This window comes from Moschus berezovskii, chromosome 7, assembly GCF_049115385.1.
Source record: "Moschus berezovskii isolate FMDL1 chromosome 7, NW_MosBer_1.0, whole genome shotgun sequence".
Taxonomy (NCBI): Eukaryota; Metazoa; Chordata; class Mammalia; order Artiodactyla; family Moschidae; genus Moschus; species Moschus berezovskii.
The window spans coordinates 43,259,243-43,285,750 of NC_142466.1; the positions used below are offsets into that span (position 1 = coordinate 43,259,243).

The 26,508-nt window shown below is 37.6% G+C and overlaps 1 protein-coding gene across 4 annotated transcripts in view; it reads left to right on the plus strand.

Annotated features, from left to right (window-relative positions):
* PTPRD (protein tyrosine phosphatase receptor type D) overlaps window positions 1-26,508 on the plus strand; it is a 581,445-nt gene that overhangs the window by 439,137 nt on the left and 115,800 nt on the right. For all 4 annotated transcript variants that reach the window (XM_055428235.2, XM_055428237.2, XM_088837900.1 and 1 more), the window contains one exon: window positions 7,709-7,806. In XM_055428235.2, coding sequence (XP_055284210.1) covers window positions 7,709-7,806 — 98 coding nt within the window. The remainder of the gene's footprint in view (window positions 1-7,708; window positions 7,807-26,508) is intronic.

A 26,508-nucleotide genomic window follows, 5' to 3' on the forward strand; every position in this document is an offset into this window, starting at 1 on the left:
TATATCATCTCAGTCCTTATTAATGGAGGCTAACTCATTTCCTGCATTTTGCTCTTACAAAACATACTGTACTGAGCAGTACTGAGCCCAGACCTTTTCACATTGCTGTTATTTCTGAATGATGGGCACCTGGGAGTGTGATGGCTGAGTCCTAGGGCAAGCACATTTTACTTTACCATTTTGATAGAGACTGTCAATGATGGATATTTTTGAAATACTGTAAAAAGCCTTACCTACTGAGTAGCCCATCTGGGATGTGGCCTCTTGATGGACACAATGACTAAAATAAATATAGTATTGTCAAAAGATGGTGATTTATAAGAAAACCAAAACATTACTGGTATGTGGTCCTATTTCTGTTTTTTTCCAACAGAGCAAATTTAGAAGTTCAGCATCTTAAAGAAATAAGCTTTCTTACTAGTATTTAAGAAAAAAATGTAAAGGGACATGTGACTAATACCATCATGTGGCATGCTCGTCAGCACCTTTCTTTGTGCCTGAAGACTTCTCCCTCCAACCAACCCACTTGGTCTGAATTGTTTAGAATTTTTTTTTCCTAAAGAATTCTTTCTTCCAGTATCTGTACCCCTTACTTAGAATCCTCCCTCCTCCTACTCCCAGTTTTTATTTTTTTCCACACAAAAATAAAACTCTAGACTTTGTACTGCACCTTTTAGGAAAAGAGATTTAAAAATTGATGATCAGATGGTACAATGTAAAAACCTCATTTTCATTCCATGAATGACCTTAATATGTTTTGCCCTAAAGCATACATGGACAGTAGGTGATTGATGGGCTGTGAAAAACAAAAACAAACTCATAAAATGTTAACATATCAGAGATAGCAGTATCAGCAACAGAAATGTCTGCATAGCAACTGATTGATTTTGAAAGCTCTTGAGGCATCTCTTCTGATGCACTAGTAGTATTAACTGGATCAGTGCTAACAAATTCCATTTTTATACATATTTCCTTATATTTTATTTTGTACTGTAGGAAACTTAGGCATATACCTAAATGAATAATAGTAAATGTACTCTTTTTGTATTTCAGAAACATTGGTTCTTTGCATCTAAATGCTAAATTTCTGATATAAAGGAACATGGTTTGTTCAAATCCTGCATTTTGAGAAATCCTACATAAAAATGAATTTTAATTATGTCATTTAGTGCTTACCTGAAAAAGCACTCTTGGAGTACCTTTCCCTTAATGATGATCCTAGTCATAGATTAAGTCAAAATGTCATTGTCATACTAAGAAGCAATTATACCTTACAAATCAATATTCTCTTTTGTCTTTAATTCAGCATTCATTTGTGAGGCAAATTGTAAACATAGAGTATTTATAGTTATTGAAGTTATGCTAAATAGTACATAAATGATGTGAAAAGCTGACAAATATTTTGTAAACTAAGTTGCTATGATTTGTTAAGTCAGGTAGGTATAATTCTGATTTGATGAACAAAATAACATTTCTCTGTTCCATGGCCACGACCTGTTCTTCAGTCTTTATCACAATATGTTAGAAAGGAAAACCTTGAAGACAGTGTTACTACATTATCACACATGAATATTAACAGCAAAATCATCTAAAAGATGTTCCACTGCTATTAGTGACCTCAAAAACTCCAGTTAACAAAGTTGTTTTAAAGTTTTAAAGTATCTACTGGCATTTAATGCAGTGTTTAAAAAATAAGGCAAGTATTTGATAAACATTTCTCTATATATAAAAAATTCATTTGAAACTTAATATCGGTTAGAGTACTGACCTCATAAAATAGAACATTTGAAAAGCAAAAACATGACATTTCAGGGGGGTTTTGAAAACATGTCTGCTGAATAGCACTACAGTTTTTAACATGAATTAAATGTATACATTTAAAATATTTTCATGGAAGCTCACAGTATCTTGGTAAGACATAACAAAATATACAGGTGTGTATATGAGTGTCCTTCACTTGTTCCCCACCACCAACACAACCATACCTTCTAAATGAAGCTCATACATTATTGACACAGTTTCTCAAACTGAGGATAGTTTATGATGCCATGTTACTGCATGAACAGTCCAATTTCACAAGTCCATATTTATGTATGTGACACCACTCTCCCAGGGATGTTCAATGATTTAAGAGATAGCATGGCATAATGAGAAGTTCCCTAAATGAGAACTGGTAATGTGTGGGATCAAAACCCCCACATAGCCATAGTTTACTGATAATGATGGCCTTGATCAACTCCTTTTACTCCTCTGAGCTTCATTTGCCTTCCTGGTGGACTTAATTGGAGAGGGGCGGGGATAGAGGGTGAACCATGGGAGACAGACACACTGCCCGGTCCCACACACAGTACTGTGTCTCTCCTAGTGTGTTGTGGACACAAATATGCTGCCTCTCACTTTCAGCATTCTTAGGTTTTAATTCACACACCAAAGGAGCATTCCGCTCTTCTAAAACAGAGGTCACTGTTAGCCAAATGTGGCTTCCAAAGGTCTTTTCTTTGACCCCCACTGGATTTCAAAAGATTTTTAATCAGTAGTGAACATGGAGGAAAGCACCATAATTGTCTAGGTTTTCAGTTGCTACTGAAATCCTGAGAAGCCTCACCCTCTTGGCTCTGTAGTACCACTTGGAAGATATCTGGTAGAGCTTTCCAACCTTCTAGAAGCTCTCCGCAGAAATGAAAAACAGTCCTAGGAGATTCCTGGTTACCCAAAAATGGGGAGGAGTACATTTCTTGTGAGTGTTTACTATTCAATATTTGTTTACATTTATACTTCTTTTCCTAACTGACTTGGGCCCTTTAGCACTGAAAACTTTGTCCCCTGCTTTAGAAGATCATAACTTCAATTCTGGAAATAAAACAGTAGAAAGATGCCAAAATCACGTATGATTTTGTTACTTACTAAATGGGCTAAAATATACAAATCACTTACAATTAACTTTCCTAGTCTTCAGAACTCTTATATAAAATGAAAATGCTGGACTAAGTAATGTCTAAGGCACCATGATTTTTAAAGTTTTACATCTTATAAGGAAGCCATTACACAGTTACTATCAAAAAAAAAAAAAAGTAGCTATCCTGTTTTTTCCTCCAACCCAACCTAAGGTAGATTTCATTGACTACATCTGTCATTTTTCATGTTGACAGTGTGTATTATTGATATCATAACTCCATAATGAAATCTCTGCTGCGACGCAATGGGTGCCTTCCTTTAAAATGCATTTATGTTGTGCATTTGTAGCTTTGAACTGATGAGGTCAAGACCGTAACAAGTCCTCATCAGCTGTGAGCTGCACTTCAAGTTCGTTGCTGCTAATAATAGCTGAAGCACTAAAGCTTCCTAATTGAGACTTAGAGCAGATTCAAGGGTATCACCAGGAGAAAGCTGATCTCATTCTTATATACTCTAATATAATTTTTGAATGATAAAAGTTACAGGCTCCCCCCAAAAAAATCCCCAAAGGACTGAAAGGTATTACTGGGGAATTCTAAAAATGTCAATGTCTGGCTCCCATACCCAGATATTCTGAGTTAATTGGTCAGGTGTTCAACCTGTAAAGAAGGGATTTTAAAGCACCTCAAATGATGCTAATGTGAAAACACTGTTCTAATAAAAACATTGGTTCCCAGACTGTGAGCAGTGACCAGGCTGCCAAACAACAGAGTGAAAAGACGCTTTGATGAGGTCAAATTCATAATTTTCTTAGTGTCTCCTATTTCATTCAGATTCTAACATACTTGATTATAACCTGTAAACTTTATTTCCACATTGGACAATGGAGAAGTTTTGGGAGAATTATATAATAGCAATTTGCAGTAGACCGTTGGTGATTATTTTCTGATATGAGCTAAAGAGTTTCATGTTAAATAATAAATGCTGGAGAGGGTGTGGAGAAAAGGGAAACCTCCTACTCTTGGGGGGAAAGTAAATCAGTGCACTATGGCGAACGGTATGGAGGGTTCCTTAAGAAAAAGCTAAAGATATATCCAGAGAAAACTAATTCGAAAAGACACGTGCACCCCCAATGTTCATAACAGCACTATTTACAATAGCCAAGACATGGAAGCAATCTAAAATGCCCATCAACAGATTAATGGATAAAGAAGATGCTTTGTGTGTGTGTGTATACGTACACACAAATACACACACTAGAATATCTTATTCAGCCATAGAAACAAATGAAATACTATTTGTAGCAACATGGATGCACCTAGAGATTATCATATTGTACTAAGTGATATCAGACGAAGACAAATATCGTAGCACTTATGTGTCAAATCTAAAGTATACAAATAGACATTTACACAACTGAAACAGATTCACAGATATCAAAAGCAAATTTATGGTTACCAAAGAGGAGAGGATGGGGGAGGAATAAATTAGGAGTTTGGGATTAGCAAATACAAACTTGCTCAGTCGTGTCCCACTCTTCATCACCCCATCAGGCTCCTCTGTGCATGGAATTCTCCAGGCAAGAACACTGGAGTGGGTAGCCAGTCCCTTCTCCAGGGGGTCTTTCCAACCCAGGGATTGAACCTGGATCTCCAGCATTGCAGACAGATTATCTTAATGACTGAGCCACCAGGGAAGCCCAACATGCAAGTTTCTACTGTATAGCACAGGGAACTATATTCAATATATTGTAATAAACAATAATGGAAAAGAATGTAAAAAAGTATATATACATGTATAACGGAATCATTTTGTTGTATACCAGAAACTAACAGAACACTGTAAATCAATTACACTTTAATTTAAAAAATAATAATGACAATAAATGAGTTTCATGTTAGAGGAGTTTCATCCCAGATCTATTCTTTAGCATAATTTTTATGTTGACATTTACTTATTTTGAATACATACATGATATGCATATATGTACATCATATATCCTTATGATATAAGGTAATTTGGCTAGCTAAAAAAATGTGTTAAACTTAATTCAAAAAACTGACAATTCAACTGCATAGTTTTCTATTTTGTAGACTATAAATGTTCCTCACCCCTCAAAGAAAAGATACAGTTACATTTAAAACCTTCACATATGAACTACATCCATGAGACCCTTCTCTGCTCAGAAATCCTGAATATTTTGAAATGAGTTATAAAGAAGTGACTCCAGAATTTATCTAGCTCCCCACTTTTATTTTTACACAAAAAGAAATTTAGGTGTTTGATAACAAGAGGTTTGTCTCTATTAGTAGATGGCAGGCCTAGAAGTAAAACTCCTATTCAGTATACTAGCCTAGGACTTCTTCTCCTGAACCATCAGTTCCCACAAGCTCTCCTCCCCTTTCTGAGGAGCATCCATATTGATATTTTTACTTGTCCTAGTGCTTTGGTGCAATATTGCCAGATCATAAATAATGATTCTTGAATGCCATGATATCTTTGCTGTGATATATACATATGCTGAATTAGAATGTAATGGATCAGTACAGATTTGCTTGGAATTCTCTGTCATTAGCTTCCAAAGTAATACACCCAGACCACGTGCCAGTGCATGCCAGAAGTAAATATTGGTTGATTATGATGGTCTTCTACTGCTGTTATACTAATGCTTTTCCCATCTCCAACTGGCTTTACTTTTTGCAGCTTTGAGCAGTAATTCAGTCCCCTACGCCTCCCTGATTGGCTCTGTGTCCTCCCTCTCTAGCCAAACCACCACTCAGTCCATATATGATAATAACTCTCTCCCACGATTCGCTCGAAAAGGTCTAAACATCTTTGTCTCTATTATTTTCTCTGTTAAAGCACTGTAATGGATGTCCACATCATTTCATCTCCAAACAAGCCTACAGTCTCTTGTGCCTTTGCATTCCCATTCTTGTCATTGGGGGTGCCTCATCTGGATAAGATCACTATAATTATTAGATCACTGTCACTCAACTAATCCTCCCACAAAATGTAGATGAGTTCAATGCTACCATCTATAGGGAAACGTTCTAGAAATGGGTTCCAGCATTTAGGTGCAAATGCATAATCACATCAGCAACAAAGAGTTTCTTCTTCCAAGCTGACTCATTTTTACTGGATCTTCCATTAAGCTTTTAGCTGACTGAAAGCAGACTTTCATAACCATGGATACTAAAGTACTGCTTATCATAGCACAATGCTAAAATGATTGGGAGAAACAAGATAGTTTTTTACTTAACTTACCAAACCATTAATAATTTGGCATTAGAGACAAAGGAACTCATTTGCTTTCAATATCAGTACAATATTTTAAATACCCATAAAGTAATTACAAAGTAATTACATGTTGTGCTGACTTAATGGTCACCATACCTCAGCCTGACACCCTCCAGAGGGTCCCAGGGACAGCAGAATGTCCACAGGGACAGGGTTTCCAGCTTGAGTCCCTCCCTGTTTTATTTTTTTCCACTTTAGAGGCCTCCCTGGTAGCATGCTAGGTCAAGTTTTTCTAGTCAGCTGGAATTTGCACCCTAAGACATGAGTCAGTGATGGTCTCTTATGGTGCTCTTGAAAAATTAATCAGAAGAAGTAAAATATAAATCATATGAAAAATGAAAAATCGTTATAAAGACACTGGAATCACCGTCGTTAGTGGTGGTTTATTTTTAACAGAATCGGTGAATACCTTCGGCTGGCAGACTGAACTGAGATGTATCACCCCCATGTCACTGCTTTCTTTTACCACCTTCATCCTTTCACCATTTGCTCCCTTTCCGGCATTCAGTTCCCATTAGTGGACAAAGATGTTTACACCTGAAGTAGATTGTAGGTTTGCTAGGGGTTGAATAATGGGGACTTGGGGCAAAACATCACCAAGCTGTCAGTGTGGCCACTGATAAATGTCCAGGAGAAGGCTGCAACCCCAACCTCTACAATCTGCTACTAGTGGAAACATTTTTGAAACTCAGTTTTGTGTCTGATTTTGTCATCAGTGATTATTGTCTATAGTCTGTGGTGCATGTCATTCTTTGTGTCCATGTTTGCATGTGAATGTCAGTCACCTACAGGTTTGTGAAATATTAAAGCGATCTTAATCTAGTCACAATGTATATAAATCCTGTTAAAACATGCAGCATTTTTATTAGTGCTTTTTAAAAGTATATCAGGCTATCCATTTCTTTTTTTTTTTTTTAACAAATTTGTTCTGTTTTATTTTATTTACACCATCATTTCCTTTGCAGGTTCAGATGATTCCGGTTACCCTGGTAACCTTCATTCTTCAAGTTAGTTTTCCTTGATTCTGCATAAGTCACTTTATGTTTCCTATCAAGCTACAACTCTTTCCCTTTTTAGGCCTTTCTCAGTGTCTATTTTCTTAGTTCACTTTACACCATTTAATTCCACACAATTTCCATTTCACACAGTGCAGGAGAAGGAGTTTGAAATGACATAACAGTCATTACTCAAAGCAGAAGTTGACATCAAGCCTGACTGTCAGTTTTCTCCACTAGCTAACTGCATTGATTCATAGCACAATAACACTTTCTTTCACATTAGGAGTGTTAGTTTGGAGATTATGCTTGGTGACTTTTCATTTGGCTACAAAATTCATCCTTCTAGAGCATGTCCTGCTTTGAGTAACCAAACTATCTGCCTGCTTCTTCACATTAAACATCTTTACTACTCACGTATTTTCAGGCCATTTCTAACTATAGTATTCTCTGTATTTTGGAATAGTTAGCATTACTTTCATTTGTTTTCAAATGTCTGTATTCTTTCCTTTTAATAGGTATGGCTAGCCATCCTCCAATACCTATCTTGGAACTTGCAGATCACATTGAAAGGTTGAAAGCAAATGACAACTTGAAGTTTTCCCAGGAATATGAGGTAATTTAGTGTGTTTATATTTGACAGTATTTTCAAGAATTGTCCCCGTCTTCTTTCTGATCTTATTCATCAGTTCTTTTTCCTTTAAATATGACTCAGCATCTGATACAAAAATTCACAACAAATAGCCAACTTAAAAGTATCTGTATAATTAATGGAATAGTTGTACTTTTAAAAGTATCTAATTTTTTACGTTCGTCCAGTGTTATTTAATGAGGTTGGTTTATCTTTCCTGATTTCAAGTTAATATACTGAATGTATAAGCTTCCCAGTATACCATATGAGTGCCAGATACACTAAATTATGGTGAGAAAGCTTACTGAAAAAGAAATTACAGAGAATAAGCATATTTCCCAGTACTCTTGGTCAGTTTACATGGCCTGAAAACTGTAATTATTAAGGACATACACATGATTTTACCCATTCAGTATAAAATAATATTTGAGCTAATATTAAGATAGCAATATGTTTCCAGACTGTTGCGTGTTTCTGAAGCAGTGGTGAACTTAACAGTATCTTACATTTTCAGAATCCTTAAAGGTTTTGTGTTAATCCTTGATGAAAATGAGTAAAAAATTGTTGTATATGTGTGGGTATTTAGATATTGTGTCATTTATCAAGCTGAAGATTGTGAAACTGAGTATTTATCATATTCCTCAGAAACAGGGACCCATAGTGGAACCAATTCATGGATTATTTATAACTGAATGATCGTTTATCTTTTAGATCAAGTTTAACTTAGCATAAGCATAGGAGTGAAATGTCCAACTAAAATCTTATAATTGTGCCAAATAACAAAACTGAAGCTGTTCAAGTTCTACCATAAAGAGTTTCTTCTGGTTTCCTTAATGGGAATCTTCAAACATATCCTTGTTATTGCCCTTGATTTCTCTATTATCGGCCTGAAATGAGGCTGATGGACGGGATATCTCTCAGTCCCTACCAACTCTAACATTTTGCCCTGTCATATTTGGTTAGAAAACTCTAAGAGCCCTAACCTCAAGTGGCTAGAGAGTTATCAGCCACGTGAAGAAGCTCCATGGAAGAGAACGTGGAGCAGTGGGGCCTGCAGCAATCTGGACATTTGCATGGACTTTCTAGTCTTTAAACATTCAATTTTTGATTATTTTATTGTGCTTCCTAAGCACAACATTTCTGTAGCCCCATATACATTCAGTCTCAAGAGCTGGTAACCTTTTACTCAATTTACATATTCCAACATCTTTGTTGATAGAACACAAAGGAGATTTTGTTTGCTCACTCATTGGTTAAATTATATTTCCACTCATTCTCTTTCAAGGATTTAGGAGAATATTTCAGTTTTAGGAAACACATTGGATTGTGAATTATTTTCTAAATGGTCTGCTTCTTATTTCTTTCTTATTCTTCCTCTTAGTCATAAAGGCTCTTTTTACATTGTGCAGTATTCTTGAAAATAGTTTCTATAGTTTCTGGTTTGAGGCTTGAGATTGAAAATTGAGTTTTAAAAAGAAAACAAGGCATATGATGAATGCCATTTGGGGCAACATAAAGTATGTAGTTAAGTGTTAGCTTTCACAGGCCAGAGTTTTTAACACTGCCAACCTGCTCTTTATTGTCATCATGAGTGTTGTTTTTCTTAGTGCGTTGCTGTGTGTGATATTTTCTTCCTGGCCCCACTTTAATACATTATGTGTGATTATGAATGATATGATGGGTCACAGAAATACAATTTGATAGCTCAACTTGTTAATAAGCCATTAATTAACTTCCTACTCTTATAAGTTTAAACCATTGACAATATCTGCATTATCCAAGCAGTCTCAGTTGTGTGCATTGACTACAGTAACTTGCCTCCTTTAAATACAGGATTTCTCTACCAATGCTGCCTGTAAAGATACTCTAATGATACTCATTTAGCCATTAGATTAGAAGTGCTCCTTGAAAGTAGTTATGAACTTCATGCTGGCAGCACTCCCATTAAGAACTCCCCGAGTAGCCGTTGACATGATAGCCCACACCGACTTCACCGTTTATCATGACGATGATCTGTGATTAAAGCTCCCTGGGCATGAATTGACTCTACTGTGCCTTAACAGCCATGAAGGGGATATTTAAGTGTTGTGTTCATCTGTGATAATATGATAAAGACTTCTGCATAGTATTTTAGACCAGAGAACAACACACTGGAAGAAGTTTTTTTATCTTTTTGTTTTTTTTGAAATATTATCTCTATGTAAACTTGAATAGATTTTTCACTGTTTTTCAGTGAGGAGAGACAAGTTATATTACTTTCAAACGTAATTATTTTAGCATAATCACTATGGATTAATGTTTACTCCGACCTCTCAAGATGGGTGAAGCCAAATCTGCTACTCTGAATCTAAGATTAAAACAGGAGTTAAATGCGTAAAACCTGTTTACACTGATTCTGAGGTTAGAGTAGGAGGAAGTATGTTTAAATTATAAAGCAATATTATTAGGTTATGTGAGAGACTTCCTTTACTATAAAGAAAACTGAAGTCAGATTCATGACAGCTGGGAGAAGGAACCTGAGGAATTAGTATAACTGCATCTTGAAGGTCTTTACAATTACTTTAGGCTTTTATTTTCTTCAGTGAGACTGCCAAGTCCTACTAGAATTTAAGTGCCCAGAATATGAGGATAACATCTAGAATGCAGAGAAATTAAATTTGGTATCACTGTCAAAAGTCAGTACATCAGGCTGATGAATTTTCTACTGATTTAGAATAGATGTGTACATCTTGCCAAAATCCTAGCTACTGTTTACATATGGATCATTTGGAAACCCAATTAAAATCCTAATTCCTTGTCTGAAGTTCAAAAATGCTAGTCTAGTAATTCAACCATGCTAATTAACGAATATTCATTTTATTTCTTTATCTCAAGTTATATCAGGACATAACTGAAATTTAACATTGTATTAGTTTATCATACAATGTGATTTGATATATGTGTATATTGCAAAATGATTATTACCACAATAAATTTAGTTACAATCTATCACTTAATATAACTACAAATTATTTTTTCTTGTAATGAGAACTCTGAATATCTATCCTTATCAACTTTCAAATATACATCACATTATTGTTAAATAGCCACCACATTGTATATTGCATCCTCAGGACTTATACAGTTGACCCTTGAAAACATGGATATGAACTGCACAAGTCCATTTATACATGGATATTTTCAATAGCAAAACCCAGTTATAAATTATAGTGTTAACTCCTGCATTGTTCAAGAGTCAGTTGTAAAATGGAAGCTTATACCTTTTGACCACTTTGACTCATTTCTTCCATCATCCACCCCATGCCTCTGACAATGACCAGTCTGTTTTCTGTTTCTGAGAATTTTATTTTTTTAGATTCCATCTAAGTGAAGTCATACAATATTTGTCTGTCTGGTTTATTCCTTAAGCATGATGCCCATGCCCTCAAAGTCCACTAGTTGTTGCAAATGGCAGAATCTTATTTAAGACCGAATCATTGTGTGTGTGTGTATGCAATACACATATGCCCCTCCAATCTTCATTTCACCACTTCCTCAGATGGCAAATATATCTGTATATGAGATCAATTTGACAGCCATCACAGTCAGCATTATCAGTATCATATACATGAATCCTGTTTATATTAGATTGACTGTAAGTAGCTAGACACAGGTTTGATCCCTGGGTGAGGAAGATCCCCTGGAAGTGGAAATGGCACCCCACTCCAGTATTCTTGCCTGGGAAATCCCATAATGGGCTGCAATCCATGGGATCACAAAGAGTCAGACAGACACGAATTAGAGACTGAACAAGAACAAAAAATTAACTGCCGCTCCTAGAGTCTGCTTAAAGGAAAATAAAGGGCCATTTGTTGTGTTTATATTATCTATTATACATGTATTATAAATTATATATTTATATAGAAGCAAATGCTATCTGTGCAGGTATGCTTCAAAAACTTTTATCTGAGGTAAGATAAATATCATATGATATCACATATGTGGAATCTAAAAAGTGATAGAGATGAACTTATTTACACAACAGAAACAGACTCACAGACATAGAAAACTTATGCTTACCAAAAGCGAGGAGGGACATAAATCAAGAATTTAGGATTAAAAAATACACACTACTTATAAATAAAGTAAATAAGATCCTACTGTATAGCACAGGGAACTGTATTCAGTATCTTGTAATAACCTATTATGGAAAAGAATCCGAAAAAGAATATAGGTAGATATAGATATATAACTGAATCACTGTGCTGTACGTTAGAAACTAACACAATATTGTAAACCAACTAGACTTCAATAAAATAAAAAAAATTAAAAACAGAAATGTTATCTGAAACTGGAAGACTGTAGAGATTTCCAACATCCCCTCTGAAACTCTCACCATAGTGTTTTTCTCTGGGCTGCACTGTCTTTTCCCCTGTACACGCCAGCTTCTTCTGTTTCTCCCACTCACATACAGAAAATATATCCTTTGATCATATATTCTTTTACATAGAGAATCCCTAAAGAAAGAGAATTTTTCTTGTCAAGTTGCAAATGCCAGAAAACAAACTGTGAACTTAAATGGACTCACTGGGTTGTGGAGGCACATTTTAGGACATAGCTCCTAATAGCCCATCCCTGTATATCTGATTCCTTCCTTGGATCAAAGAGACAAAGTTACTTCTGAGCTGGAGGGGGAACCAATAATTATCCACCATAGTGCTGCGGAAAAGCATCATGCTAAGTACTGAGAAGGAAATGGCAACCCACTCCAGTGTTCTTGCCTGGAGAATCCCAGGGATGGCGGAGCCTGGTCGGCTGCCATCTGTGGGGTCGCACAGAGTCGGACACGACTGAAGCGACGCAGCAGCAGCAGCAGCAAGTACTAAGAGGAATATAAAAGTCACAAGAAACTTCTATTTCTAGGATGTCGAGTAGGCAATGTTAGCTATATACCTTACTCCCCACCCCATCGCACAAAATACTAATAAGAACATCTAGAAGCTAATCCAAAGTACTAATGCAGTGTTTCTGAGTTTCAGTAAAGGGAGAGTAGTGACATAAAGAACTGGAAAGGGTACTGAACAAAAAGTAGTACCGATACTACATTTCATGCAAAGTTGGGCACAACAAAGGACAGAAACAGTAAGGACCTAAAAGAAGCAGAAGAGATTAAGAAGAGGAGGCAAGAATACACAGAAGAACTGTACAAAAAAGATCTTCATGACCCACATAATCACTGTGGTGTAATCCCTCACCTAGAGTGTCCAGACATCCTGGAATGTGAAGTCAAGTGGGCCTTAGGAAGCGTCACTACAAACAAGTTAGTGGAGGTGATGGAATTTCAGCTGAGCTATTTCAAATCCTAAAAGATGATGCTATGAAAGTGCTGCACTCAGTATGCCAGCAAATTTGGAAAACTCAGCAGTGGCCACAGTACTAGAAAAGGTCAGTTTTCATTGCAATCCCAAAGAAATGTCACAACAAAGAATGTTCAGATTACGGCACAGTTATACTCATTTCACATGCTAGCAAGATAATGCTCAAAATCCTTCAAGCTAGGCTTCAACAGTATGTAAACTAAGAACTTCAAAAAGTACAAGCTGGGTTTAGAAAAGTCAGAGGAACCAGAGGTCAAATTGCCAACATCTGTTGGATCATAGAAAAAGCAAGGGAATTAAAGAAAAAGCATCTGCTTAATTGACTATGGTAAAGCTTTTGACTGTGTAGATCACAACAAACTGCAGAAAATTATTCAAGAGATGGGAATACCAGACTACCTTACTTGACTCTTGAGAAACCTGTTTGCAGGTCTAGAAGCAACAGTTAGATTTGGATATGGAACAAAGGACTGGTTCGAAGTTGGGAAAGGAGTACATCAAGGCAGTATAATGTCACCATATTTATTTAACTTATATGCAGTGTACATCATGCAAAATGCCAGGCTGGATGAAGCACAAGCTGGAATCAAGATTGCCGGGAGAAATATCAATAACCACAGATAAGCAGATGATAAAACACCCTAATGGCAGAAAGTGAAGAGGAACTAAAGAGCCCCTTGATGTAAATGAAAGAGGAGAGTGAAAAAGCTGACTTAATACTTAACATTCAAAAAAAACAAAGATCATGGCATCTGGTCTGATCACTTCATGGCAAATAGATGGAAAAACAATGGAAATAGTGACAGACTTTATTTTCTTAGGCTCCAAAATCACTGCAGACAGTGACTGCAGCCATGAAATAAAAAGGTGCCTGCTCCTTGGAAAAAGTTATGACAAACCTAGACAGTATGTTAAAAAGCAGAAACATCACTTTGCCGACAAAGGTCTGTACAGTCCAAGCTATATTTTTTTCCAATAGTCATATATGGATGTGAGAGTTGGACCTTAAAGAGGGCTGAGCACTCAAGAATTGATGCTTTCGAATTGTGGTGCTGGTTAAGACTCTTGAGAGTCCCTTCAACAGCAAGCATATCAGACCAGTCAATTCTAAAGAAAACCCTGAATATTCATTGGAAGGACTAATGCTGAAGCTGAAGTTCATGTACTTTGGCCACCTGATGCAAAGAACTGAAAAAAGTTCTTGGAAAAGACCCTGATGCTGGAAAAGATTGAGGGCAGGAGGAGAAAGCGGTGACAGAGGATGAGATGATTGGATGGCATCACTGATTCAATGGACATGAGTCTGAGCAAACTCCGAGAGATAGCGAAGGACAGGGAATCCCGGTGTGCTGCAGTCCGTGGAGTCACAAAGAGTCAGACACAAGTGAGTGACTGAACAAGAATAATAACTGATAGTATAAATAGGAAGAACAGCAGGGAGGAGCATTTTGTCAGGGGGGCAGTGTGCTGCAGGTACATTATAGACTCTACACCTTTGTTTTCTACATTGAGGAAATAATCTCCCTTTTAAAGGTAGTTAACTCAGCTGATTTTTTTCAAAGTTCCAAGCAGGTGACTTACAAATTACTTTTTGGGCCACAGTTCATCTGCCCATGGCAGTTACATAAACATGAATACTTATCCAATATCTATTATATTTTCAAATTTGTCATCACTAGGCCTTTTAGTGGTATCATCTTAAATACACACACAGGCACATGCACACACACACATATACATACATGTGTGTATGTACGAGTTAGAGCAAACTCCAGGAGATAGTGAAGGACAGGGAAGCTCGGAGTGCTGCAGTCTACAAGGTCGCAAAGAGTCGGACACAACTGAGTGACTGAACAACATCTATATGTATATATACACACAAACATACACTGAAACTACTACTATATCCTATATCTTACAATAAACTATAGTGGAAATGAACCTAGAAAAGAATATATATAGCCCTTGCTGTATACCGGAAAAACTAAATCAACTATACTTCAATTAAATAAATAAATAAATAAAGCTAAACTATTCTGAATGGGCATTGCTAAAGAATCCACCAGTTAACGCAGGAGATACAAGTTCAATCCCTGGATCAGGAAGATCCCCTGGAGTAGGACATGGCAACACACTCCAGTATTTTTGCTTGAAAAATTCATGGACAGAAGAGTCTGGCAGGCTGTACAGTCCGCGAGGTTGTAAAGAGTCAGACAGTGACTGAGCACACATCCACACCCTCTGAAGATCAGGTTTGTTTTGTTTTGTTTTTGCTGCAATCAGAGAAAGGTGAAAACCTGATTCACAGAAGGCCTATCAGAAGGATACCTTTGACCTATTTTGTTGCTACCTAGTCTAGTCCAGGATCTTTGCTGCCATCTGTGCAAGTGTATTATCTTTAATCTCAGCGCCCATGTGCCCTCCAACATTTAGCATCCTAATGTGCTGAGTTTCTTCCTGTACTCATGGCAGGGCTCTCACAACTCCAGTCTGGGCAGATGATAATGAGCCTCTTATCTGAAACATTTCAGATAACAGTGCCCTGTCTTGCCATTTAATGACAGCATGTATGTGGCACCTTTGTCTAATAGGCTAAAATTTTCACAGTCCTGGTGAGACAGGTATATTAAAAAGATACATTATTTCCTCATGAATAATGAAACATATCAAGAGATGCCAAGATATATAGAGACATTAAAAAAACATTGCTTAGATCCTATTTTAAAATGGCTAGAGCTGGAATAGGCCCCAGGGATCATGTAGTTTAACCTTCTCATCATAGGGGTAGGGAACAAAAGACTTGAAAGAGCAACTTATTCAAGGTCACACACCTAGTACATGGCTGAAACAGTTCACAAATTCACGACTTCCTGTTCTAAGAAGAACACTATTTTAAATCACCTGCTCTAGACACCAAAGATTTTACTATTGTTTCTTAAGTGTTGGTTGAGAATCCAGAAATCTAAGTCTTCAACTATGTCAATATTTATGCTAAAAATTTTGTAAAAATGTCATAGTCCCCAGTGTGTGTTGCATCATTATCCCTGGGCAAACCAGTAGTTTTTCCTATGTCATTTTCTACATTCTCCATAGATGTTTCTTCACCTCCAATGGTAAACTTTGTCTTTCTCCACAGAGGCACAAAACTATCTGTCATCAAAGCAAAGATCCCAAAAGAAAACATTTCTGTTTTCTCTAGAAAAAGGCTCTAGGTGTATCTGACCATGTTTGTGTGCCAGAGTGCATTCATAGGCAGAAAGCCTTTATTGCTCATGTTTTGTAAACCTCCAAGCATTCATAGTGCAAAAACTACTTGTCATATCTGCTTTCAATTAATTTATAATTTATGTGTAAACTCATGACAGTGGACATTCATTAGAGCATTACAGAGATGTAAACAAGAAACCAAACACACATATATGCACATTTCTCTGACTTTTTGTCTAGCTTTCAATGCACTGAATTTTTCTTCAGAGTGGCTTCCCTGTGGAACCTGGTGGCTGACAGATCTATTTTCATCTTTTATGCAGAGTTGATGAGTAAAATTGACCAGGGAAAATTTCTAATTATGTTTGACACATGAGTCACAGGGATAGAAAGTGTTTTGTTTTTTTGTTTGTTTTTAATTTTGAACACATTTTGGTGGTTTGTGTAATGAATGAGAAAATGAATGATTTTATAATGTAAAAACTAGTATCCTTTTCATAACTGGGCTGGATAAACAAATTTAACCTCCTTTGGGGAAAATGAATGGCTAAATTTACTATTCCAAAGTGGAACATCCAGACTGGGGGTAAGAGTGTGGGAATCATTACCTACTTTTTTAAAAACACAGTAGTTTTCCTGTTTCAGATTAGGTCCAAAGCCCTCTGCGTGCCACTTGGAGCCCTGTCCTTACTGAGCTAACAGTGGGGTAGTAGGACACCAGTGGCTAAAATCACAGCCCTTGGTGTCAGGCATTTGTCTCAAGCTGTGTGACCTTAAGCAAATAACTGAACCTCTCTGTGTTTTACTTTTTTCATTTCTAAAATAGAAGTAAACCTACCTCGAAGGTAATTAAAAATAAATACATAGATACAAAATGCTCACAGAACCCCTGATACAAGTGCTCAGCAGTCTGAGTAGGTACTGTTTCATCAAACAGACGCCATCAATTTTAAGATGCACGCCAATTTCAGAGATATTAAAATGTGAAAAAAATAAATGTCTTTGAATCAATGAAACTCTGGCCTCTTCCCATCCCTGTCATTGATCATACCTGTAGGGCTTTTCTCAATGCAGTAAAAAAGAAAAACAAAAACTCATCATCATCATCAAGAAAAAAAAAAAAAAGAAAGCTTGCTAACTTAAAGCAATGCACTGAGCACTGGGCTGTTGTTTCTTTAATTCTACTCGTGTCCTGCGTTCAAACAGTAGCTGCTGTTCAGGTGCTAGGCCTTCTCTGTTTGCTGCTGGCCACCCAGCAAACCACTCACCACTGGCCCCACAGCAGATGCTTAACCAAAGTGTGTGTCCGGATCAATTTCTAACTGAATTTACAGTTCATGGAAACCCTTTGTTGTGGTCAAAATTGCTAGTAGGGACAACAGGAGCAAACAACAAAGAATGTCTTTCGTAAAAAGAGCTGCTTTTCTCATCCCCGCCTGACTTATCAGCAGTTGAAGCCTTATTTTCAGACCCTTTTCTCTCAGAAAATACACTGTTATTATCTTTAGACAGTACAGAAGTGAATGCATTTTAATGTGGACCCCTCAGCTTTAACTCAAATGTACCTACTGATTAAACTCCCAGTGCAGTGTTTAGAGTCAAGACAAGCCTGCCAGCTGGCAGTCTGAGAAGATGCTTTCTTTGTTCATAGCTGAGGACCGGCCTCATCAAGTAAGATAGGAAGGTACAGAGAGTCCCTTCCCGGCTGGCTGCCATTCTGCATCTTGTAAACAAATCTAGTAGGACACAAAGACACAGCAGCTCACCTTAGAAGTTAATGTTGCATCCAAACCAGGGTGTGTAGATACGTGTTCATAGTCTTTTATTCTTTCTGTGCTTTTGTCGCTGTTAGAATTCAAACTGCAAGCAAATTCTCAAGTTCCAAAACTTACTTGAATGTGGACTTCTTTAATGTTCACAGACCCACTTTAAAAAAAAAAAAAAAAAAAAACACCTTAGACTGTTTCCTTAGCAAGGTAAAACTCTATATCTTTTATACTTGAACTTTTCATTTTTTCTTCTGGGAGTCATAGCAGCATTTGGGGGGAATCTCATGTAACTTCAGTTTTCTGTCTGTCAATCCTTGTTCTCACACCGGTCTTTCATAACTGATTGGCTCTTAACCATCACTGGACATTGTCCAGACTCTTTCCACTGCTCCTATGTGGAGCCCAAGGCTCTCAGGAAACAGTTAATCCTAAAGTGTCTCTACTTCCAAACCAAGCTTTCAACTTCAAAGAGATCAATAGCAAGAGAGAGGCCACTTTGGAGTTTTATTTTGATTTTAAAATGAAGTTGGGGTTTTAGGGCCTGAGTGATAAGTGTGTACTTTGAGGGTTACAATAGCAGATGTGGGAGAGAGCTTTGAAGTCAGGGAAAACAAGGTTCCTATTTTCACTCTGCCAGTTAGCACTGTGCCGCTTGACTTGAACCAGTTACTGCACCTCTTGTGGGCTTGCTTCTCTCTTACTTAGGATGAGAATATTAGTCTTTACTCATAAAGTTGGTATGAAGGTAAATATAGGTTAGGCACTAGCACTGAATTGGTTTCAGAGCTCATCTTGTCTGCTGTAACATTCCCTTCTTCCTCCAAAAAGAAGCTCTATGAAATTAATTAGAAGGCGTGTGGTGATGAAGACAGAGCGTGGTTTAGTTCTTTGGGGCAAATGGAGAGAGCAGCACTGAAACGTGTACATTACCACGTGCAAAACACATAGCCAGCGGGAATTTGCAGTATGACCCAGAGAGCTCAGCCCTGTGCTCTGTGACAACCTAGAGGGCTAGGGTGAGGTGGGAGGTGAGAGGGAGGTGGAAGAGGGAGGGAACGTATGTATACCTGTGGCTGATTCATGTTGATGTATGACAGAGACCAGCACAATATTGTAAAGCTATTATGCTCCAATTAAAATAAAAAATACTCACACTGCTATATATAGAGATTATATAAAATAGATTATCAAAGTAGATAATCAGAGGACCTACTATATAGCACAGGAAGCTCTCCTCAATATTCTGTAATGACCTAAATGAAAAATAATAGATATATGTATATGTAAAATGGCAACCCACTCCAGTGTTCTTGCCTGGAGAATCCCGGGGACGGGGGACCCTGGTGGGCTTCTGTCTATGGGGTCACACAGAGTCGGACACGACTGAAGTGACGCAGCAAAAAAAAAAAAAAATCAAGTATACTCTAATATAAAATAAAAAGGGGAAAAAGAAGGAACAGTTTGAATGCCTTCATCTGTTTGACAAAGATCACTTGCAAAATGATCAGTGTTCAAGTAACATGAATGAGTCCCTTAAGAACCACTAAGTATCAGATAGACCAGGAGCTCCCCTCCCTCTCCCCTTCCCCCACATTGTGCTCATGCCCTACCCCATCCCACAGACTTAGAACCAAATCTGTAACTTAGAAGTGCAGGCATGGCTGAGGTGATTGAGAAACTGTAATTAGTACAGTTAACGAACATTGAAATGCTGCCTCCCTTTGTATTAGGAGCAGTTAGGGTGTCACATTAGTAACAGTGGAAGAACTTGGTCTCGTTTCCCCCCCAAGGTAATTAATTGGCCTCCCTGTCATCAGTTGAGACATGAAGAGGAATAAAAAGTTTCAGCCTGAGCATTGGAGTTGGTGGGTGTTGCTGTGCAGCTAACTGGACATTGATTTCCTTTTTTCTTCCTTTCCTCTTCCTTCCATATTGATCCTTCCTGTCACAGCTCAAGGAGCCTCCCATTATCTTAAAAAACAACAAACAAAACACTGTCCTAAAGTTTCAGGAGTTTGAATCTAGTGTCATAAAATTCTGCTGGGAATTATATTTGCGGATTTCCAAAAATCTTCAACTCTAGTCTGTAGTTTCACTGAAGAGGTGAATTTTCCCAGAGGTTAAGAGATATGGCTGAAGTCACTCAGCCAGTTTCTCATCTGACATTAGAAACAGCTGATGTTTTCTGGATAGACTCCCTAGATACAAATAGACTAATATTCAAAAAACAAAACACTTGTACATTACTGCAAACAGAAAGTTTTGCTATCTATCAGTCAGTTCAGTTCAGTTGCTCAGTCGTGTCCGACTCTCCGCGACCCCATGAATCACAGCACGCCAGGCCTCCCTGTTCATCACCAACTCCCGGAGTTCACTCAGACTCAAGTCCACAGAGTCGGTGATGCCATCCAGCCATCTCATTCTCTGTCGTCCCCTTCTCCTCCCGCCCCCAACATTTCCCAGCATCAGAGTCTTTTCCAGTGAGTCAATTCGTCGCATGAGGTGGCCAAAGTATTGCAGTTTCAGCTTTAGCATAAGTCCTTCCAATGAACACCCAGGATTGATCTCCTTTAGAATGGACTGGTTGGATCTCCTTGCAGTCCAAGGGACTCTCAAGAGTCTTCTCCAGCACCACAGTTCAAAAGCATCAATTCTTCGGCGAACAGCTTTCTTCACAGTCCAACTCTCACATCCATACATGACCACGGGAAAAACCATAGCCTTGACTAGACAAACCTTTGTTGGCAAAGTAATGTCTCTGCTTTTTAATATACTATCAAGGTTGGTCATAACTTTCCTTCCAAGGAGTAAGCGTCTTTTCATTTCATGGCTGCCATCAGCATCTGCAGTGATTTTGGAGCCCAAAAAAATAAAGTCTGACACTGTTTCCACTGTTTTTCCATCTATGTCCCATGAAGTGATGGGACCAGATGCCATGATCTTTGTTTTCTGAATGTTGAGCTTCAAGCCAACCTTTTCACTCTCTTCTTTCACTTTCATCAAGAGGCTTTTGAGTTCCTCTTCACTTTCTGCCTTAAGGGTGGTGTCATCTGCATATCTGAGGTTATTGATATTTCTCACGGCAATCTTGATTCCAGCCTGTGTTTCTTCCAGCCCAGCGTTCCTCATGATGTACTCCTCATATAAGTTAAATAAGCAGGGTGACAATATACAGCCTTGACGTACTCCTTTTCCTATTTGGAACCAGTTTGTTGTTCCATGTACAGTTCTGACTGTTGCTTCCTGACCTGCATACAGGTTTCTCAAGAGGCAGGTCAGGTGGTCTGGTATTCCCATCTCTTTCAGAATTTTCCACAGTTTATTGTGATCCACATAGTCAAAGGCTTTGGCATAGTCAATGAAGCAGAAATAGATGTTTTTCTGGAACTCTGTTGCTCTCTCCATGATACAGCGGATGTTGGCAATTTGATCATATGAGAACCTTAATTATAAACAGTGTTGTATATTCAGGAAGCTGTCAAGGTTTGTGATAAAAGAAGTGGTTTTTATTTACTGGAAGAAATAAGGTGCTCTTAGGCCAAAAGGAAATTTCTGTGATATATTTTGTGTATTTTTCTTTATTATTTTGAGATAGAATTCATATATCATAAAGTACAGCTTTCTAAAGTGAACAATTCACTGGATATACTTTATATTTGAATATTAGATGGCTATATTATCAAGAATCAAGGAGACCTAAATTTTTTTCCCCTACAGTTTTATGAAGATTTATGCTTCTTTTGTTTGTATCACATTTAAACACCAGACAGAGGGAGCTCATGTCTCTGTGAAGTTGTTTGAAAATACTCCTGTCAGAGTCTGGGGGAAGCTTGAGTAAAAGGCTGGTATTAAGGTGGGACAGTGCCTGTCACTGTGGATGTGGCAGTTGATTCAGTCTTCACTGTGCTTGAATCCACTGCAAGGGATCACAGTCTTTATTGTTTTACTGGTGTGTCTTCCAATGGAATCAATGCTTTTTCAGGGCAGGGAAAGTTATTGTATTTATTGGGGTATCCTTGTGATTAGCAGATAATATTGGACTATTAACCTATGACTAGCATGATAAATGGAGAAGGCAATGGCAACGCACTCCAGTACTCTTGCCTGGAAACTCCCATGGACAGAGGAGCCTGGTAGGCTGCAGTCCATGGGGTCGCTAAGAGTAGGACACTACTGAGTGACTTCACTTTCACTTTTCACTTTCATGCATTGGAGAAGGAAATGGCAGCCTACTCCAGTGTTCTGGCCTGGAGAATCCCAGGGACGGGGGAGCCTGGTGGGCTGCTGTCTGTGGGGTCGCACAGAGTCGGACACAGCTGAAGCGACTTAGCAGGAGCACCAGCACGATAAATGTTTCTGGGATGAATATAGGAATAAGTGTAAAAAATGAAGCAGGAACATAGTCTTCTCTTCACATCTCACTTTTCCCAAACATAGTTGCACATCATCAAGATGGACATTGTTTATCAAGTCATGAATAGAGAGGCTTCATTCAGTTAAAATGTTCTGTACTACAGCGTAGATCCTATGGGAACAGAAGGACAGCAATTTCATAGCCAACAGTCTTCTATCTAGGTGGAAAATCCACCTTTAGCTTTCCGTGGTGGACCCCTCATGGGTAATATATTAGTGGGACAATACAGGAGATCGGGGGCTTCCCTGGTGACTCAATGATAAAGAATCTGCCCGAAATTGCAGGAAACATGAGTTCAACCCCTGGGTGGGGAAGATGCCCAAGGGGAAGGAAATAGCAACCCACTCCAGTTTTCTTGCCTGGGAAATCCCATGGACAGAGGCGTGTAGCAGGCTACAGTCCATGGGGTCACAAAAGAGTCAGACAGGCTTAGCAACTAAACAACGACAACACAACAGGAGATCAAGTGTCCGATGGGGATTCTGTGCAGAGATATGGAAGCCATTCACTTATTCATTCAGTCCTGTGCCTGACATGAGCAGCAGCAGAATGCTCATTGCAGAACTCACTTTTCCTATGTTCTGTATCTGTAAAGAAAAATGATCTGTGGTATTCATATCTCAAGGCCAACTCTGTGCGGGCAAATCATCTTTCCTCAAAACTAAAAATCTGCCAGCAAGTTTCACAAAGACTAGTAGTTTCAGTATTTATCTCTCTCTAGTTTTATCATAAACACATTTGCATGAAAAGAACGCCTTTGTTTCCTTAAGACTTCATCTGTTCTTGCTACTCATTTGCTCTTGAAAAGGATATAATCTTTTTGTTTTTGATCTATAATCATTCCCACAACAAACAATTGTGGTGCCACAGACCGAGGATTATAGTTTTCCTTAGAGAATAATCAAATGAACTCTGTGAAACAAAGCTGCTCATTTCTTCCAAATATCCCTGTGAACAGTGGAAGAACAATTCTAAAAATATTGGCTAGCTCTAAAAAAAATTTCCAAACACATGAATGTCTATTCCTTTAGAGGTCTGTCTCCCCTTCCGGCTTTATATTCAGTTCATCTCATATTGCAGTCATTTACTGAATTCTTACTATGTACTAGGTACTTTGCTAAGCTCAGGGGATACAAAAACTAATGATACACAATCCTTGCCCTTGAATTCTGAGTGTAGAGTTTCCTTCAATTTTTTACCTAAATTTTTGACCACAACTTCAACAACTGGATTTTGCTAGGATTCCAGTAACACGCAGCTATGAGTTTTACAATAGGACTTGTTTTTTGTCTATATTTGTTATATCTACCATGTGAGGAGACATGACTTTTTTTTTTTTGCTTTTCTAACATTCAAGAGAAGTGGCAACCCACTCCAGTGTTCTTGCCTGGAGAATCCCAGGGACGGGGGAGCCTGGTGGGCTTCCATCTATGGGGTCACACAGAGTCGGACACAACTGAAGTGACTTAGCAGCAGCAGCAGCATTCAATAAACTTCAGGGATTTAGAAATCCAGTTCGAGTTCCAGCAGCTATCTAAAATCTATTTTTCAAAGTCTGTATTTGCCTATTTCTTGTACTGAAAAATAAATCCTTTAAACTCATAGGTTTTTGGACCCATTTTAGAGAAAGCATATTTCCTTCTCTCATATTCTGTTATTTGAATGTATTTAAATAAGATTATGGAACAGAATTTGTTCTTTATTATATTTCCCCATGACAGAATTTTTAATGTTTCTCTAAGCAATGGAAGCAATTATCAAGCACAGTATTTTGTGTTATCATTTTAACCAAAATTCCTTAATGGGGTGAAATACATACCTCCAGGAAGTAGTATGAGCTACCAAAATGTCATATAAACTTTTTTTTACTTCCCTTATTATAAAACCTATTTGCTTTATATTGTATCTATATTGAAAAAGAGATTATATCTGCTAGTACCTTTCCTTTGTGTTTGGATACATTACCCATATTTCTATTTATAAGATTGTTTAGTCTCTTTGTATTTTGTTTACTATCTTCTTAAACTATCAAAGCGTACCCTCAAGTTGGAGTAAATAAGATTTGTGCTGTGTGATAAAAACAATGTACAATATTTCCTTAACAATGGATATTTTAAATAAGCACATACATAATTATCTTTCAAGAATAAAGCTATGTGGATAGCTTGATTAGTAAAATCTTTACTTTGGAAAAAATGGTCTTTTCACAGTGACATCAGTTGTAAATAGACATACATAGATCCCCTAGAAAGGGTGTATCTATTCAGCTTTTTCCAGCATTAGATAGGGAACAGGATCTTGTTATTCCTCTAAAATACTGTGGACCTTGTTTAAACTGTGCAATTTTATGGACCTTAGCTTATCCAATAGGTTATTTTCAGTAGTCTTGCTAATCAATATAGATTGTTGTAAGATCAATGAATTTACAGTTTTCAGCTTTGATGAGAAGATTATCTGAAGAGGGAGGGCATCAGCCTGTTACTTCCAGATTCAAAATTTTTGTATATATTTACTCAGCATTATAAATCAGGGTGAAATTATAATTACAAAAGAAATGACTTACCTAATTTCAAAAGACTTTCACAGCAACTGAGACAAAAATTGTTAAAATTATACCAATATATTCTACTTTTACCTGTCCTTGGCAATCTGTTTCATAGACTACAAAGAAAAACAGTAAAGTGTATTTCATTCAGTAACTTATAGTGGAGTTGGAAAACTAAGGAATCATTAAATGAAAGGATAATTTATAATAATTAATTTAAAAAACTTTAAAAGAGGCGATGCTGCAAGGCTCAGCATAACTAATTGTCAAATGTATAAGCAATGGTGTAACATGTACTGATGGTTCATCTGAAAGCACATAAGAGACATATCCAGGTATCAGGGAATTAGAATTGCAGGATTTGAGCTGAACCTTGCAAGAAAGGTAGGATTTAAAAAAAAAAAAAAGCAGAAATGATAAAAAGTTCTCTCCAGACAAGAAGTATTCTAGTATTTTTAGAGAGTCAGTTGCAAGTCTCTGACAGAGAAAAATGAAGCCAAGGGCTGGAATTTGGGGCCAGAGGTGTCATACACAATGAGGAGCACAGCATAGCAATCCTTTACTCTAAAGAACTTTAAGTCAGCACAAGAAATATGTCAATGTAAAATAATATGGGACAAATGTAGAAATGGTGCTCCAGGCACTCTAAAACTAAGAATTCAATAAGCCATTTCAAAAAGAACACCGGTTAGTCTCTAGAGTTTCAGTATTCACACACCTATGTGTCTGGAAGACAATTACTGTTTCTACTTTTTTCCTCATACACGTAATTGTGAATGTTCTGTCCTGTTTCATTTAATGTTCACTGCATCCCTGTAGCATAAATATCTCTCTTTCACTGACAGCCTACATTTTGAGCATGTAGTTGTCTGTCTCACAATAGTTAGACTCAAGACAAGGGTGATGATACAATAAGACAACTGACATGATGTTTCTGTGTCCACATGCAGTCAACTGTGGTTATGTGGTGAAGCAATCCAGCTCTTCGTAATGATAGATTTATTGAAGATGAGGTTACAGAAGAATTGTACCAGAAATGCTGTTAAAGTGCCATCTATAAGACTGGTCATTAAGACAGTTATTGCAGACTTGTTATTCATGAGTTATTGGTCTCCTAACATTCTCAGTCATCTCTGCTAATACTATTATGTCCTTTGCTCCACTGTGGTCATTCAGTTCCAAGGAATGAACTCTCTTCATCCTCTCATTTCTTGAGAATATATGTGGTTGTGTGCATTGCGGGTGGGAGTGAGGGGCTGTATGTAAGACAGAGGCAGATAGAAGGAAAGGGGCCATGGTTGGGAGAATGGAAACCAAAATCATGTGTCTCTACGTTCTTAACTGTATAGGATGAATATTTAACATTTCTTTTATGTATGATAAGAATTGTGTTAA